The following is a 14,636-nucleotide window of genomic DNA, read 5'->3' on the forward strand; positions in this document are numbered from 1 at the left end:
TTCTTCTTCTTCTTCTTCTTCTTCTTCTTCTTCTTCTTCTTCTTCTTTTTAAATAGGCTACAGTTTCACATGGGCTCCCCAAAGAAACCTCTCTCTCTTTTTGTTTCCCACACCAATTGATTTATCATTTTGCTTGCAAGCAGATCCAGAATGTTAGGGCAAGAACACGCTCACTTTTTTCTCGTAACTTTTTTGTTGCGGACCGAAACCAGTTGACTTGAATAAATTTTTCTGAGGCCTGAATGTAGCCAGCAACGTGGAAAAATCTTGCCATTCAGGGCTGTCTGAATGTACATTTCAGCCACACAGTAAGCTGCATTGGTAAGCACTGGACTGCTAAATGCAACCATTTTTCGCAGCAGCGAGTTAGACAGGTGATTAGCATAATTAGCACGGCACAGCTATACATATGGAAATGTTGAGTGTGTAAGTGCCAGCTGCGGAGTAAAATTTATGTCAGGGGTCGGCAGGGCTGTGCGAAAGTATTGTGTCCCAGCTGCAGGTCAGGGCCGCCAAAGCTTACCTTCTTTTCTCTCCTTGGTGAATACGCCAAGCAGAAGAGAAAGACAGAAATATAACAGATACTTCTTTGATGGAACATTCCAGTTCTGTGCAAGCCAGTTCTGTAACGTTGCACACACACACACATGCTTGTGCACACTTAGCAGAAGTCCCATCACTTTCTCTACAAGTGGTACTTTAAGTAGGCCTTCATGAGTGGGAATGGCCGGGTAGGTGGGGAAGTGGACTGAAGGTTTCCTGGAAGGAGAATTCCAGGCACTGAGCTGTGAAAGGAGCTGGAAGTTGTGGTTTTGTCATTGTTCTCTTTCCCTCCTCTCCCCTCCTACCCACATTGTTTTCCTTCACAGTAAGTATGGGGAGAATTCCTCGCTGTGAGAGACTATCTTGGACATAGGGAAAAGGTGTGTGTGTGCTTGTGTGTGTGGTGTGTTGTGTGGTGTTTATTTTACCCCTCTGGGTAGTAGCACTTCCTTATCTGTCTGTAATCATTGTCGAACCCACTAAGTTCTTTACCGATAAAATAGAAAAAAAAATCAAGTAGGGCCTTTGTTTGAAAGGACAGCCTTGAAAGGCTCACACTTTGAAATGCCTGTTGGGGGATGCAGTGAGGCACTTGAACATTTTCCGCTCTAAGCATTTTTCTCTGCTCTTCCCTCCCCCGCTTTCTGGTTGGTGGCTGAAAGAAGTGGTAGTGTTGACAGAACGTAGTTCACACACCATGCTGACCCGGTGATGAAACTTCCTCCTGGCACCAGGGGGTCCTTATGTACTGGCCCCTAATCCAGCTAATCCTGATGGCAACAAAATCATGAAAGTGGCCCCCAGTGCTGCGGATCTCCCTGCACAGATGACAGGGAAGCCAGTGTGGTGATTCCCGGAGGCCAGGGAGCCTGCCCTCGAAGGTGAGGACTGCACTAGCTCCGCTGCATGCCTGCTCAGGGAGAAGAGGCTGGATGAGGGCTTTCAGAGGACTGACAGATAGACATGTCAGCTTCACAAAGAAGGGACCTGGGGTTAGTGTCATGCCACAGCCATGACCAGCAAATACATGGTTTCTATTGCTCTCTGTTTTTATTTTATAGAGACAGTCTCATGTAGCTGAGGCTTTACGCTTCCTGCTCACAAGAGCCACAGGCTCGGCTTTGCATGTAGTAGGTAGACACTACCAACTGAGTGACACTCCAGCCCCCTTTTTTTATTCATTACATACTTTGGTGTTTTGAGACAGCGTCTTACCGTGTGCCCTGACTGGCCTGGAACTTGCTTTGTAGACCAGGCTAGCCTTATACTCACAGAGCCCTGCCTGCCTCTGTGTCTCAAGTGCCGGGATTAAAGGCATGTACCACCATGCCAGGCACAGCCCTTTTTATTTTTTTAAATTAAGACCTCAGGCCTTAACTAAAGATAATTACTTGTGGTTCCTGGTTTTACTGCTTGAAAGAGTTGAATCTCCTTTAGTGCTCATTTTTTCTGCAGAACGATCAGGTGAGGGGCTGTTCTTCTGAGCTTGGGGCACTTCACAGCCTGGCAAGCACACAATGAGGGACAGAGGATGGACCTGGCTGGGCCCTTTAGGAAGTCAGAAAAACACTGTGGTTTGGTTTGGGTGAGAGCATATACATCCTTCCCTTTCTCCTGCAGCTGATGACTGATGAAGGAGGGGCTGCCAACAGATGAAGGGTTGTCCCAGGAGCTGCTGCAGGCCATAGGCCTGGTGGCAGAGTGCTGGGCTGACCTGATTGCATCTGACAGGGCCAGTGGGTTGGTCTCAGGGAAAGCCATTGAGAGGAAGCAGCCCTGGCGAGGCTGGTAACAGATGGCATTGCAAGCTGCTGGTCTATGGGGGTTGGGGAGGGGTAGGGCATGGATGCCTGCCCAGTCCTCTAGTGGGTGTGCCAGCGTGCTCACTACCTGTCTTCAGCTCTCCAAGGTGTGGTCTTTTGGGTGAGAGAGGGAGGGAGCGGATGTGCCTTGCTTTCAACGTGGTTTTGGAGTGGTTGTTCTTTTAGGAGGTACCAGTACACTTTGAGCTGTCTGATTCCAGCATCTTCCAAAGTGGTAGGCACTTTATACTTTCATGATGAGAGGGAAATAAAAGGTCCCCAGACTTTAAGCAGCACCCCCCACATAAGAGAGGTAGATGGGGAGAGTGAGTAAACATCACCCTGAGTTTTCATTCCATTTACTAACATTATTACTGATTTATTTCCGATCTCTAAATTTAGAAATGAATCGGTGCCAATAGTTTTGCGGGTCTTTATTTTAGTGGTGTGCATCTTCTGGCCCTCTCAGTAGCCAGTCACATCATTGAAAGGACCTGAAGCAACCAAAGGGGTGGTGGTGGAATCTTTCTTTGAAACTGCTAGATAATTCAGAGGATTAGTCAAATGTGAATGTGCCCTCATATGCACAGACTCTATTTTCCTAATTGGACTCCAAGTGGGTACTTTTCAGGCTGAAAGGGTCATTTGTTTTGACTGACTGACTTTTTGGGGCTTTGGGGGGGAATTAATATCTTGTACAAATGACTGCTTGTTCCCAGGGCTCTGTACTGGGGCCATTCATTCATTCATTTGTGCGACAGACTCTGAGTGTGTGCCATGCTCCCTGTTTGCCTCTGTCATTTACTCATGGGATAAGGGGGGACAGGAAACGTGTCTTCCTTAAAAAGACTCAGAATTCGTGAAGGAAGGCACAACTCCTTCAGATCACCTTTGTGTAGCTCACAAGAAGCTTTTGCTGAAAACTTTTATTGTGAATGCTGGAGACATCCTTTACTTAGGCTGTGCAAAATGCAGTAACGGTGCAGCAGGTGACATCATGGGGGAAGATCTCCGGTCTACAGTAGGTTGGAGCAGTGCCCATCCAGAGAGTAGGGCTTGGCTGAATGCTCTGCCCCATGCTTCCCTGTGGAAAACCGTGCTGGGTGGTTTGAGGAGAAAAGGACACACAGAGCCTGATTGAGAAGTGCTTTGCAGAAGCAGTGCTTGTGCCACCTCTGTCAAAGTGTGGGTGTCAGTGTTAAGTTTGTAGAGAAGAGATGCAGGATTTAAAAGAAGGGCTCAGGACCCTCCGGGGACCAGAAGGACCGTGGGGTCCTGTTAAAGAGTACAGCCTCCTTAGTGAAAATTAAATATTTAATGCAACATTACTGTATTTAAAGTAAGGTGGAAGCTATTGATCTGCATTTTCAGAGCTCAAACCATGAGTTTAGTATAGTCTGGGATATGGAATTTGATGCTTTCAACCAGCTCTGAGGTATTACACTCTAGGTTTGAGGAAGCTGGCAGGATAGTTTGATTAGCTTAGTACTGCCTCTGTATCCCCATTATGGTGTTCCCAAATCTCCCTCCTCCAGTGGTGGCGCTGCTTCGCTGCTCAGTGCCCGGCCCTGAGCTAATGGAGCATCAGCACAAAGTTTCTCTAAGTAGTGATTTACAGAGCTCTGCAGATGCTGTGTCACACAGATGCAGAAGATTGTTATGGGTCTTGGGAGCCTGAGTCTTGTTCAGAGAGGCCAATGGTTAGTTCACTGTTAGAGATAACACATTTAGGGAGAAGGATTAAAAGATGAAGCAAGGTTATCTTTGTATTGGGCCTGTTTATTTGTTAACTGGACAGAATCTTACGGAGTCCAGGCTGGTCCTTCCTTAAAGTCACTGTGTAGCTAAGGATGACCTTGAGCTTTTGATCCACCTGCCTCTACCTCTCAAGGACAGGGATTACAGGGATGCACTACTTGGCCAGTGTTTGAACCTGGGATTTATTATCTGCTGGGAGGGCACTCTGCCAACTGAGACACACACACACCCAGCAGGTGAGCTTAACTGTCTCTTTCTTTCAAATATGTTTGTGGGTGTGGTCCGCATGTGGGTATGCAAATACAGTGCACAGGGAGGCAGGAGGCATTAGATCCCCTGGAGCTGGACTCCCCTGAAATGCTGTTGAGAACTAGACCTCTAGAAGTGTTTTTAGCTACTGAGCCTCTCTCCAGCCCTTAAATTGGTTTTTAATCTACATGTCAAGGAAATTTTTTTTTTATCCCTCCCTCCCTTTTCTCTGTACCTCTCTTTCTTCTGTCTTTTTCTTTTTTTCTCAAGGAAGTCTGCATTACAAAAAACTAAAAACAGGTAAATGTCTCAAAATGAAACCAGGAAATATTATTCACAGACCATGCATTACTCAGCAGTCATGGCTGTCAATATGGTTCACTAAACCTATAGCTAACTAAGAATACTGGGTTTTATGGCTCATTTTGTCCCATAGTTGTTTTCCTCTGCATTATTTTGTGAATGTTGGATTTGTTAGATTATTTGTAAAAATGTGGGTAGGTGGGGGGCTTTGACCTTGACAGTGGGAAAGAGACTAGGACTTTAATATAAATAACTTATAATCAGGCATTCTCAAGTAGCCAAAAAGAAAAGGTGATGCCATTTAAAGTTAAATTCATCACTCATTCATTCATTTCTTCGTTCACTCATTCTTGGAATTGAACTTAAGTCCTCTTACATGTTAGGTGAATCTTCTGTCACTAAACTACATCCTAAATCCAAAGCAAATTATTTTTAGATTACAAAACTTTGATACTTGTTGTAGTAAATGGGCCCACTCCCCGAGCTTTTATGCCACTCACATCTTTTTAAGTCAGAGGATAGGAGTCCACCCCTGTCTGCAGGGCTGACAGTGGGTTCTGTGGGACATCAGAGCAGACAGACAGACAGATTGTGAATGAACAGCTTCAGGCTGTCCCGCCGTGATGCACCATAGCTGTTTGCCAAGGTAGCCAGCAAGAGTCAGGTGGGTCTGACATCAGAGCAACTGTCCCAAGAGGCTTCCGTTCCTTAGCTTGTTCAGAATGCCTTTGGTGAGAGCTACTGTAAGACAGGATGAACACTGTGTGGTTGGTGATGTTGGATGTGTTTCAGGAGCAAAATCACCTGGAACGACCAAATGACCATGTTCCAGGCGCGCTGGCCTCTTTTCTCTCCCTGCAGAAATATAATGGCTCTGCAGTTGCTGCCTCCTGTTTCAGAATGATATCCCCCAGCTCTTCAAAGTCACTGACTGTCAATTTTCTGTGCCCCTCATTACCTTATTTTCCTTCACAACATTTGGTTTTCTTAGCATTGCCTGTGCATGTCACTGGCCCTATAGCTACCTCTTGGAACCAAGCAGTACAAAGGAGTTCCTGGTCCTGTCCACCATATGTCCTTAACATATGTCCTTAACATACATGCCACATGCCATACACCACACCCATTCAGAGATGCTGCCTGAGTGAGTTGAGTTGTTTAAACAACTGTGGGTGACATGAAATGAACAGCGGCTGAATGTACCGAAGTTAGCTGGTCGTTTGGCAGGAGCACTCAGTTACACAGTGAAATGTTAGGCCTGGGGTGCAGCTGCGTTAGAGACAGAGGGAGGTTATCAGTGGTCGTAGGTAGGAGTCGGCACACATTCTTGGAAGAGTTGCAACTCTGCTTGCTTGTTCCACTTTATCACTGGTGGTTGTGGCCCTGCATTGGCTGGTACTGATTGAGAGAGGGCTCAGCAGTTAAGAGAGCAAACTGCTTTTGCACTCAAATAGGGTAGCCCACAAGCATCTGTAACTCCAGTACCAGGGTAATCTGATGTCCTGCATGCACTCTGGGTAACCGTACTCATGTGCGTAGCTCACACACACATACACCAATATGTTATACATCAGCAATAATAATAAATCTTTTAGAAAGATAACTTGTAAATATTTACCACTAGAGCATAGAGAAGAACAAACTCATGTGCTCTTAAAGTTAGCGTGGATGTTGAGTTGCTTAAAATGTATTTTAACATACACCACAGGGTAGTTATAGGGCCCATGAATTACATTTTTTTTAAGTGTCTCCTTTCTGAAATGCCCCATGGTGAGAGTTTAGTCTGAAAGAGTACAGTGATGTCCTTAGCGGTGTGACATACACTGTACAGGGCGTTTCTTGGTTTTGTGAGCACTTATATTTGTGAGCGCTGTAAATAGTGACTTCTCTGCCGAGTCCCCGGGGTCACAGGTAGACACTGGTCAACCCATCTTGATGGGCATGAACAGCTCCTAGCTGTGAACATAGTTGTGTGCTGGGGGAGGAGGGACTCTGCTTTGTTGCTTGAATTTTATCTTTCAAAATAATAATAATAATAATATTTCACTTGGTTTGAAGTCACCGGAGTTTTAACTTTAAAAGCAAATGGAAGCACTGTGTACTGTACAGGATCTGGTGGCAGGAAGGCAGAGGAAGCTGGAGGGACATTACAGGCTGGGGCATGAGGTGTGACATACAAGATGCTGAGCAGGTGTGGGTTGAAGTGCCTCCTGTGGCAGCCTTGTTCTTTTCACAAGTGGCCTGCACTAAGCACTGGCTCCTTAGCTTCCAGTCCTTCAACACTAGCAGGTGTCAAGTTCGGTGGGCTGTCTGGCTGAAAGAGTGTTCTGCCTCTGGCCACAGTGACCAAGAGGCTGGCTGGGTAGACGAGAGGGGTACTCCTCTGTTTCAGATAGTTTGCCAGAGTTTCCCTGAAGCTGAGGCTTGTGAATTCCCTCCCGGTGCTGAGCCACACACACGGTCCTGCTTTTCCGTAACTTGACGTTGGTGAAGCCCTTGGCCCTTGGCATTCATCAAGCTGTCTGCACACTTCGAATACTTTTTTTTTTTAACCTTTTGCTGCCCTCCTCCCACAGCCGTACAATGTTTTAGCCTCACCTCAGAGCTCCATGGTGGCCTTGGCGGCTTCATGGACCTACACATAGGGTCCTGCCAGCTTGAGCTTCTGCACTAGTTTTCTTAATGAGGGCATTGTTTGCTTTCTAGTCTGCCCCCTTGTTTATAAAATATGCCAAGAGAACCAAATACCCCACTGTTCTCAGTACTTACTTACTTTCCCAAACCAAATGTTTATGTCCTTGAATACTAAACTTGAAGAAAAAGGATTCCCTCTCGTGGGAAAGTGACAGTCACTGAGTTCTTTCCGAGCTATAGCTGGAGGCCCGCTTTTCAGAAACACTGAGCTTATCAGTGACTTTGGGAACTATTCAGACCAGCCTCCTTAGCCTTGGTGTGTGTGCACATGAAGACAGGTCCACTCTCATCTGCCCTCCCAAGACACCCCTCAGCACAGAGGTGGCATTCTGAGCTTGGTTTGCTCCCAAAACTTAGTATACATAAGTAGACAGAAAGGAGAGCCAGAGTAAAAATAGTTTTAAAACATGGTCAACTGGACCTAGTTGCCAGCGTGCCTACCTTCAGCTAACCTGTAGAAGATACAAGTTGGTGTGGGTAGGGCACCTCCTTGGCCTCAGTGGCAGGTTCAATGCCACCTGGAAGCTTGCAGGCACAGGCTGAACTCTCCCGGGTGACTCAGCCTGACACCTGTGTTTTCTGGGTGCTGACCAGGTGACCCTCGTGGAACCAGGCTCCAGGGGTGAGAGTCATGACTGCATTGTTCCCCTGCTGTGGGGTTCCCCTGTCTCTTCTGACTGGAATCACAGTCCCTGTCTGCCCACAGGTTGTGTTCTAAGCATGCACGACCACCTTCCTTTGGCTTTTACCACAGAGGAGAAACTTCTTGTTACCTTTGCTAAACTACTTGAACAAAAAGTTTAAATTGAAGCTGTTTATCCTGAAATTGCTGCAGGGCCACACTGTTTACACAGGCAAAGAGACTAACAGGGTATTTTGGTTTGGTCTGCAGGGAAAAGGTGTATGGAGTTTTCACACCCCCTTTCCCCCTTAGACACATGGCAGTCTAGTCAGACTGCACCCAGTAGCTGTGGGCATGTGACAGGCTAGACAGCTAGACAGGCCTAGGCTTACAGATGTTATTTTGTTAGGCTTCCCATTTGCAAAGCCAGCATTGCTGCTAACTCCCATTTCCTTGCTGGTTTGTTCCTTTTTCCCGAATCCTGTCTTTTAGCAGGTGAGACCACAAAGAGGTCTGAGGTGAGTTCTGTTCTGACCAATACTTAACCTGTGTTCCTCAGTTGGTGGACGAGTGAGTCGAGAATTAAATTATACCCGCCAGAAGATCGGAGAGGAGGCCATGTTTAATCCTCAACTCATGATACAGACTCCGAAAGAAGAAGGCGCTAACGTCCTGACCACAGAGGCGCTCCTGCAGCATCTGGACTCGGCACTCCAGGCCAGCCGTGTGCACGTCTATATGTATAACAGGTGAGGCCATCAGTGTCCCCTGCACAGGTGCAGCAGGCAGGCCCCTTGTTTCCACAGTGTTGCTTTTGGATTATTAACTTAGTTCCAACAGTTTTCCTGTTACCTTTAGAGCCCAGGGTTTCATAGATGTTCTGCAGTGCTACCACTAAGCACTTCTCCATCTTGATTTGTTTTTCCTGTTGGCTAGCAGAATGCTTCACATTGACTGTTACTTAGCCAAAGTGCTGGGGACCCGGAAGTGACTCAACATTTAAAAATTAACTTTGCACTATTTTCATGTAAAAAGTTATATTGGGGGCAAGATTCAAGACTGAATGCAGAATTGGCACATGTTTCAGTGTACCTTATATAGTATGTTAATGTTTATATTTGTGCACACAGTGGAGTGTTGTGGTGTGGAATGTTCTACTTGAGGCATCATGTTGGTGTCAAAAAGTCTCAGATTCTAGAGCATTCAGATGTCAAACATAGAGTTTAGGGATATGTTCACCTTTAAAAAAAGGTTGTTAACGTGTGTGAGTTTGGCTGCATTGTCTGTGTACCACATGTGAACAGTGTGGAACTGGGGCTATAAAGTGAGCTGCCATGTGGGTGTGGAGAACTGGAGCCCGGTCACCTACAAGAGCAGCGGGTGCTCATTACCTCTGAGCCAGCTCTCCAGCCCCTGTAATGTAATTTGAGTAAGGATCTTGGTGTGGTCCACGGATGAATGTGGTTCTCTTGGGAGGCTGCACACCTGCTCATTGCCTGAGATACTTTGCCCAAATTAAATATCTTGTTAACTTGGTTAATTATCTCTATTACTGTACCTTTCTTTGGCACGGTTATGCTTTGGACAGCCAATAAAGTGAAGGGCAGAGGGAGGGAGGAGAAGGAAGCACAGGGAAGAACTCAGGTCTTTGACTTTGCCTACACAGGCCACAAAGCAAATGGAGGGATGGGTGTGGAGCCTCCCTGGGAGTTCTCTGGATTGTCTGAGTGAGGGAGATTCATACATATACCTTTTGAAGATAGTTTTTCGAACAAAATTAATTAACTTTTTTTTTTAATACATCTATATGTCAATTACTTCAGAATAGGAGTCCTATGCACATCTGGCCCATTGCTGAGCAGGGTCAAGACCAGATGTCTGTTGAAAAGGCTTTGGAAATAATGTGGACCTGTCCAGTGGCCTGCTCTCCTCATATCAATAGTGTGCACTGTAGGGAGAGTAACTGTCTGGTCTAGATGGCAAAATTGGCAGTCAGAGGCACTGTGAAGAACCTGCTGTGTCCAAGGTTATTCCATACATCATATGCCAAGACCTGTTCTGAGGTACTTGTCACTTACATGCTTCAGAACAAGATGTAAGACTGTGCTATGAAGCTGCACCCTTCTCAAGTAAGATAAGATGGACTCAGAGAGCTATGCATAGGAGTGAGCCATTGTGTAGTGAATGTATGCACTAATGGAGCATCCATCCAAGACCGTAGGGATATTGAATGATCAACCCAAGTTTCAAACCCCATCCTCTGGATTCATGGCCAGTGAATGATCAGTGGTGTCCTTCTCAAACACAAAAGAATCAGCTGATCGGGTGACATTGAAAACACTGGATAGAATCAAAGAGACTGTGTGTGTGTGACACATACACCTACATAATGAACAGGTTGATAAGTCAAGTAGAGAGAAGGAAGGATTGGAAGAGATGGGTAGGTGAATGAGTGGGAAATGTTAGCCCTGACACTGTGGAGAGAAACAGTCAGTACAGTACACACAGACAAAGCCAGGCATGAGCAGTGCCTACCTTATGTACACCAGGTACTGACAGGAGTCAGGGCTCTGTGAGAGGGGTTGTTTTCACCAGCATTAGGCAAAAAAAGCTTTTTAACAGGAAGGTAGAATTTCAAAAGGGTACTGAACAAAAAATAGAAAAATTCTAAAAGGAAGAATAAGATGAAGGCACAGGGTCCAAAAGGTGCCCTTGGGTGAACACCAGCCTCTCTTAGGAAACCAATAAAATAGAGCAGTTTCGGGGTGCGGGGACGTCACTTCTTATTTTCACCCCTTTAATTTCCTATGTTTACTCTTTCCAAATAGCCTTTTATTTTTTGAGTTCGCTTTTTCCCTAGTCACACTGAAAAAGCCATAAGTTTACAGAGCACTCTTAGAAATACTAAAACCAAATTAATTAATGGTCAGTGTATTTAATGTCTTTCAGACAAGGGAGTCCAGTCTACCTAGAAGAGGTTGTTCATAAGATTTGTGATTAAGAATAGGAATGTTTGGTTCACACATGACCAGAAATAACATCTGCTAGTAAAAAAGAGAACTGAAAGCCAGTAAGCTTTCCCACCGGGGTGTACCCCAACACACCCTCCACTGACTCAAGTGCCACTTATTTTGAATTTGTGATAATTCCACTGGATTGCTGCAGGTCATTTAATGTATGTAGAAAAGCAGATTAATGGTGTAAACAAGATTATTGGTGGAACACTTACAGAAACAAGACTTTTCAAGTACTTCGATAGCATTCATTTACATAAACACCCCACATGTTAATTACGATCCAGTGTTATCTATTCATTAAAGCAAGCTTGCCGGCTTTCTGCTTGGCAAAAGCTCTGCTGGTTTTGACAGATGCTTCAACGTGATCGAAATTACAGCCTTTTGATAAGTCCTGTTGTTCCTGTTTTAAGCTCATTTCATTGCAGTAAGAAGTGTTTTGTTTTGCTTTATTTTTCTCTGCTTTTCATCCCAATAGGCAATGGAAGTTGGAACATTTGTGCTACAAATCAGGGGAACTTATCACAGAAACAGGTTACATGGATCAGGTATATTCTTTTCTTGTTTGCAAAGAGGAGAAACCGTTCAAAATTTCTGGAAACTACCTCATTGGCAAGTGTTAGTCTAATGCACTCCTGTTGTTTTTTGCTTTGACAGATAATAGAATACCTTTACCCTTGCTTAATCATTACACCTTTGGACTGCTTCTGGGAAGGAGCAAAGTTACAGTCGGGGACAGCGTACCTCCTGTAAGTGTACCCTCAGTGTCACATTGCTGGACTCTGTGACAGTTTCTGGTGTGGCTTATCATTGTTTATTCTGTTTCAATTTTGGACAAAAAATAAAAACATTGAAATTCCGTGCGCAGTTTTTGAGTGAATGGTGGGGGGAAGAGGGGATTTCAGCAGAATGTTTTTTTTCTCTCTCTCTTTTCAAAAACAGTTCTGTAGGCATCATTAAATTTCATTCACTTTTACCAACCTATTTATATGCAAATAAAATGCAAATTACCACACAGTCTGTGCAATTTTTAAAAAACTCTTTATAAAATGCTTGTAGTTATGCAGGCCAGCACTCAGACATTTAAGAAGAGAATTTATTACAGGGTACATGTCACAAAGCAATACTTCAAGCTAAGGTTCAAGATCTTCCTGCAAAATCAAATATTAGCCCCTGTTTAGATCACGGTAATGATGTTTAAGGGATAAATGTGCCGTCTATAAAGGCCATGACAAGGGATGCTTCATAGCCCAGCAGTTGGGAATTACATATACCACATCATTTGAAGAATGATGGTTACTCAGTGTAGACATTTTTCAGCTAATTACGCAAGAGTTAGTGCTTGGATTATTGTTTCCGTCCTGGCCCGTACATATCTGCAAAAGCAATTTGCAGTGGCCACCCCCTGACCTTCAGCGTACAGTTTTAGATGGGAAATAAGGGGTTTTGTGTTTTCTGGTTGGGAGAGTCTGAATAATGACTTCAGCCTGGGTAAGCAGCTACAGTGCGGTTTGAACCACAGAACAGGCAGCCAAAAGCCTTTCTGGTCTGTCAACAGCACAATTTCCAGAGTGAGTGGGGGAAGTGGCTGTGGTGGGGTGATAGCAGACCCCATGGGGGCTAACCCACCACTGCCAGCCTGTCGGAGAACTCCTGAGTGAATTGTTCAAGGTAACAGATCAAATACTTGGATGGGTCACATTTAGAAAGCAGTTTTTAAGCCAAGTCAGGTGCTAATATAATATTGTGATTCACTGTTTCAGTTTTTAATTTTGAATTTTGGTGTTCCAGAAGTACCCCGATTGGCAGACTTTTTAAAAGATACTAAATACAATATTAGGGGATTAAGATTCTCTGATGTTTGTGTTTATTTACAAGCTCTCTGCATCTTCAGTCATGAATCCTTTTCTTGACTTAAGTTTGCAAGTGGCTTTACTGGGAAGGGATGTTCATATTTTTTCCTTTATACCCAAGTTCCAGAATTATGCTTTGAAAAGGCTGTTCTGCACAGATGCTGCCATGGTACTCTCCTGCCTGTCTGAATCCATTTTTTCATGGCCTCACCTCTTAATTTCTTTCGCAGAGGTAAGCCTCCTTTACGGTGGACAAACTTTGACCCCTTGGAATTCCTCGAAGAGTTAAAGAAAATAAACTACCAAGTGGACAGCTGGGAGGAAATGCTGAATAAAGCTGAAGTTGGCCATGGATACATGGACCGGCCCTGCCTTAATCCAGCCGACCCAGATTGCCCTGCCACAGCCCCCAACAAAAATTCAACCAAAGTGAGTTTTCAGAAAGTTCAGGGAAAAAAGCTTTTTCTGTTTTCCTTTACAGTTCTCTTTATGATTTTCATCTTAAAGATTTCATTTGCTGTGACTTTTGTTCCTCTTTAATTTGGTGTGTGGAATTGAGGCTGTTCACAGACCTAAGTTTTGCTGTAAGATTCAGCATAACCCTCATTAGCCTTGTTATTAATGTTTTCTCTGAAACAAACAAGCCCTTAACGCACTAAATTTTAACGAGGCATGTGACCTGCCTACTAATTCCCATAATTATGTGGCTCTCTTTTCATTACAGCCTCTTGATGTGGCCCTTGTTTTGAATGGTGGATGTCAAGGTTTATCCAGGAAGTACATGCATTGGCAGGAGGAGTTGATTGTGGGTGGCACAGTCAAGAATGCCTCTGGAAAACTCGTCAGGTAATCAGCACAGTACCCCACACCATCCTTTGGACTCGTGTTAATCTTAGCTAGCTGTCCAGTGTCCTTGAACCTTGGGGACCATTAGTATACCAGACCAGCTTGCAAAGAAATCTCGTGGACACGTTTTCTAGAGTGGATGTTAGTCTTCATCAGAGCTGCAGCCATTGATGTCGGGGTTTTGAAAGGCCGGCCCGTATGTAGACTAATGGGGCAGGACCATCCTGGGTGAGTGTGGAGGTGAGAGGTGGGTCTGATCAGCCTCAAAGACCAGGAGCTCCAGGCAATGCAAGAGCTAGCCTTTGTGCAGCCAGGGCCGCCAGTCAGCCACGGGTCAGGTGTCTCGGCTGAGGTTTCTCCCTTGGGATAATGTCTCTGGGATTTCTGCACGGAGAGAGTATGGCTGAGCCTAGGGTATCTGGTCGAGTTGTCTACTCCCCTCTCCTTCCTGTTTCATGGAATAGGAACTGAGAAAGGAAATTGCCTATTAATTTAATTTTGGGGTCTATCTGTAAAAGGTTTGTAAGGTTACACCTTTAATATGGTACATCAATCTATTAAATACAATAACCATCCTGGTCTGGTTTGAACGGAAACATATGCGCCCAGAGGAGGGAAGTCTGAGGGAGAGCTGGGGATACTTGCTGGGGACCTGGCGTTGCACAGCACACTGCGTGCTGGTAGTGCTGACCTGCCTCCTGTCCATTCACTTTGACGCAGTGCTCACGCCCTGCAGACCATGTTCCAGTTAATGACACCCAAGCAAATGTATGAACACTTCAGGGGCTACGACTACGTCTCTCACATCAACTGGAATGAGGACAGGGCGGCAGCCATCCTGGAGGCGTGGCAGAGGACTTATGTGGAGGTGAGCCTCGGGACTAGAAGTCAGGACAACTTGTAATTTAGTCCTTTCTTCTTTTCTCATTGAAACATTGTTTCCCATTAGGTT

At 45.0% G+C, this 14,636-nt stretch overlaps 1 protein-coding gene across 3 annotated transcripts in view; it reads left to right on the top strand.

The window, feature by feature from the left end:
* Ptch1 (patched 1) overlaps positions 1–14,636 on the top strand; it is a 65,098-nt gene that overhangs the window by 17,981 nt on the left and 32,481 nt on the right. For all 3 annotated transcript variants that reach the window (XM_055597930.1, XM_055597928.1, XM_055597929.1), the window contains exons 3-8: positions 8,531–8,720; positions 11,464–11,533; positions 11,643–11,734; positions 13,069–13,267; positions 13,563–13,684; positions 14,405–14,552. In XM_055597930.1, coding sequence (XP_055453905.1) covers positions 8,531–8,720; positions 11,464–11,533; positions 11,643–11,734; positions 13,069–13,267; positions 13,563–13,684; positions 14,405–14,552 — 821 coding nt within the window. The remainder of the gene's footprint in view (positions 1–8,530; positions 8,721–11,463; positions 11,534–11,642; positions 11,735–13,068; positions 13,268–13,562; positions 13,685–14,404; positions 14,553–14,636) is intronic.

This window comes from Psammomys obesus, unplaced genomic scaffold, assembly GCF_907164565.1.
Source record: "Psammomys obesus unplaced genomic scaffold, mPsaObe1.curated_primary_1811, whole genome shotgun sequence".
NCBI lineage: Eukaryota > Metazoa > Chordata > Mammalia > Rodentia > Muridae > Psammomys > Psammomys obesus.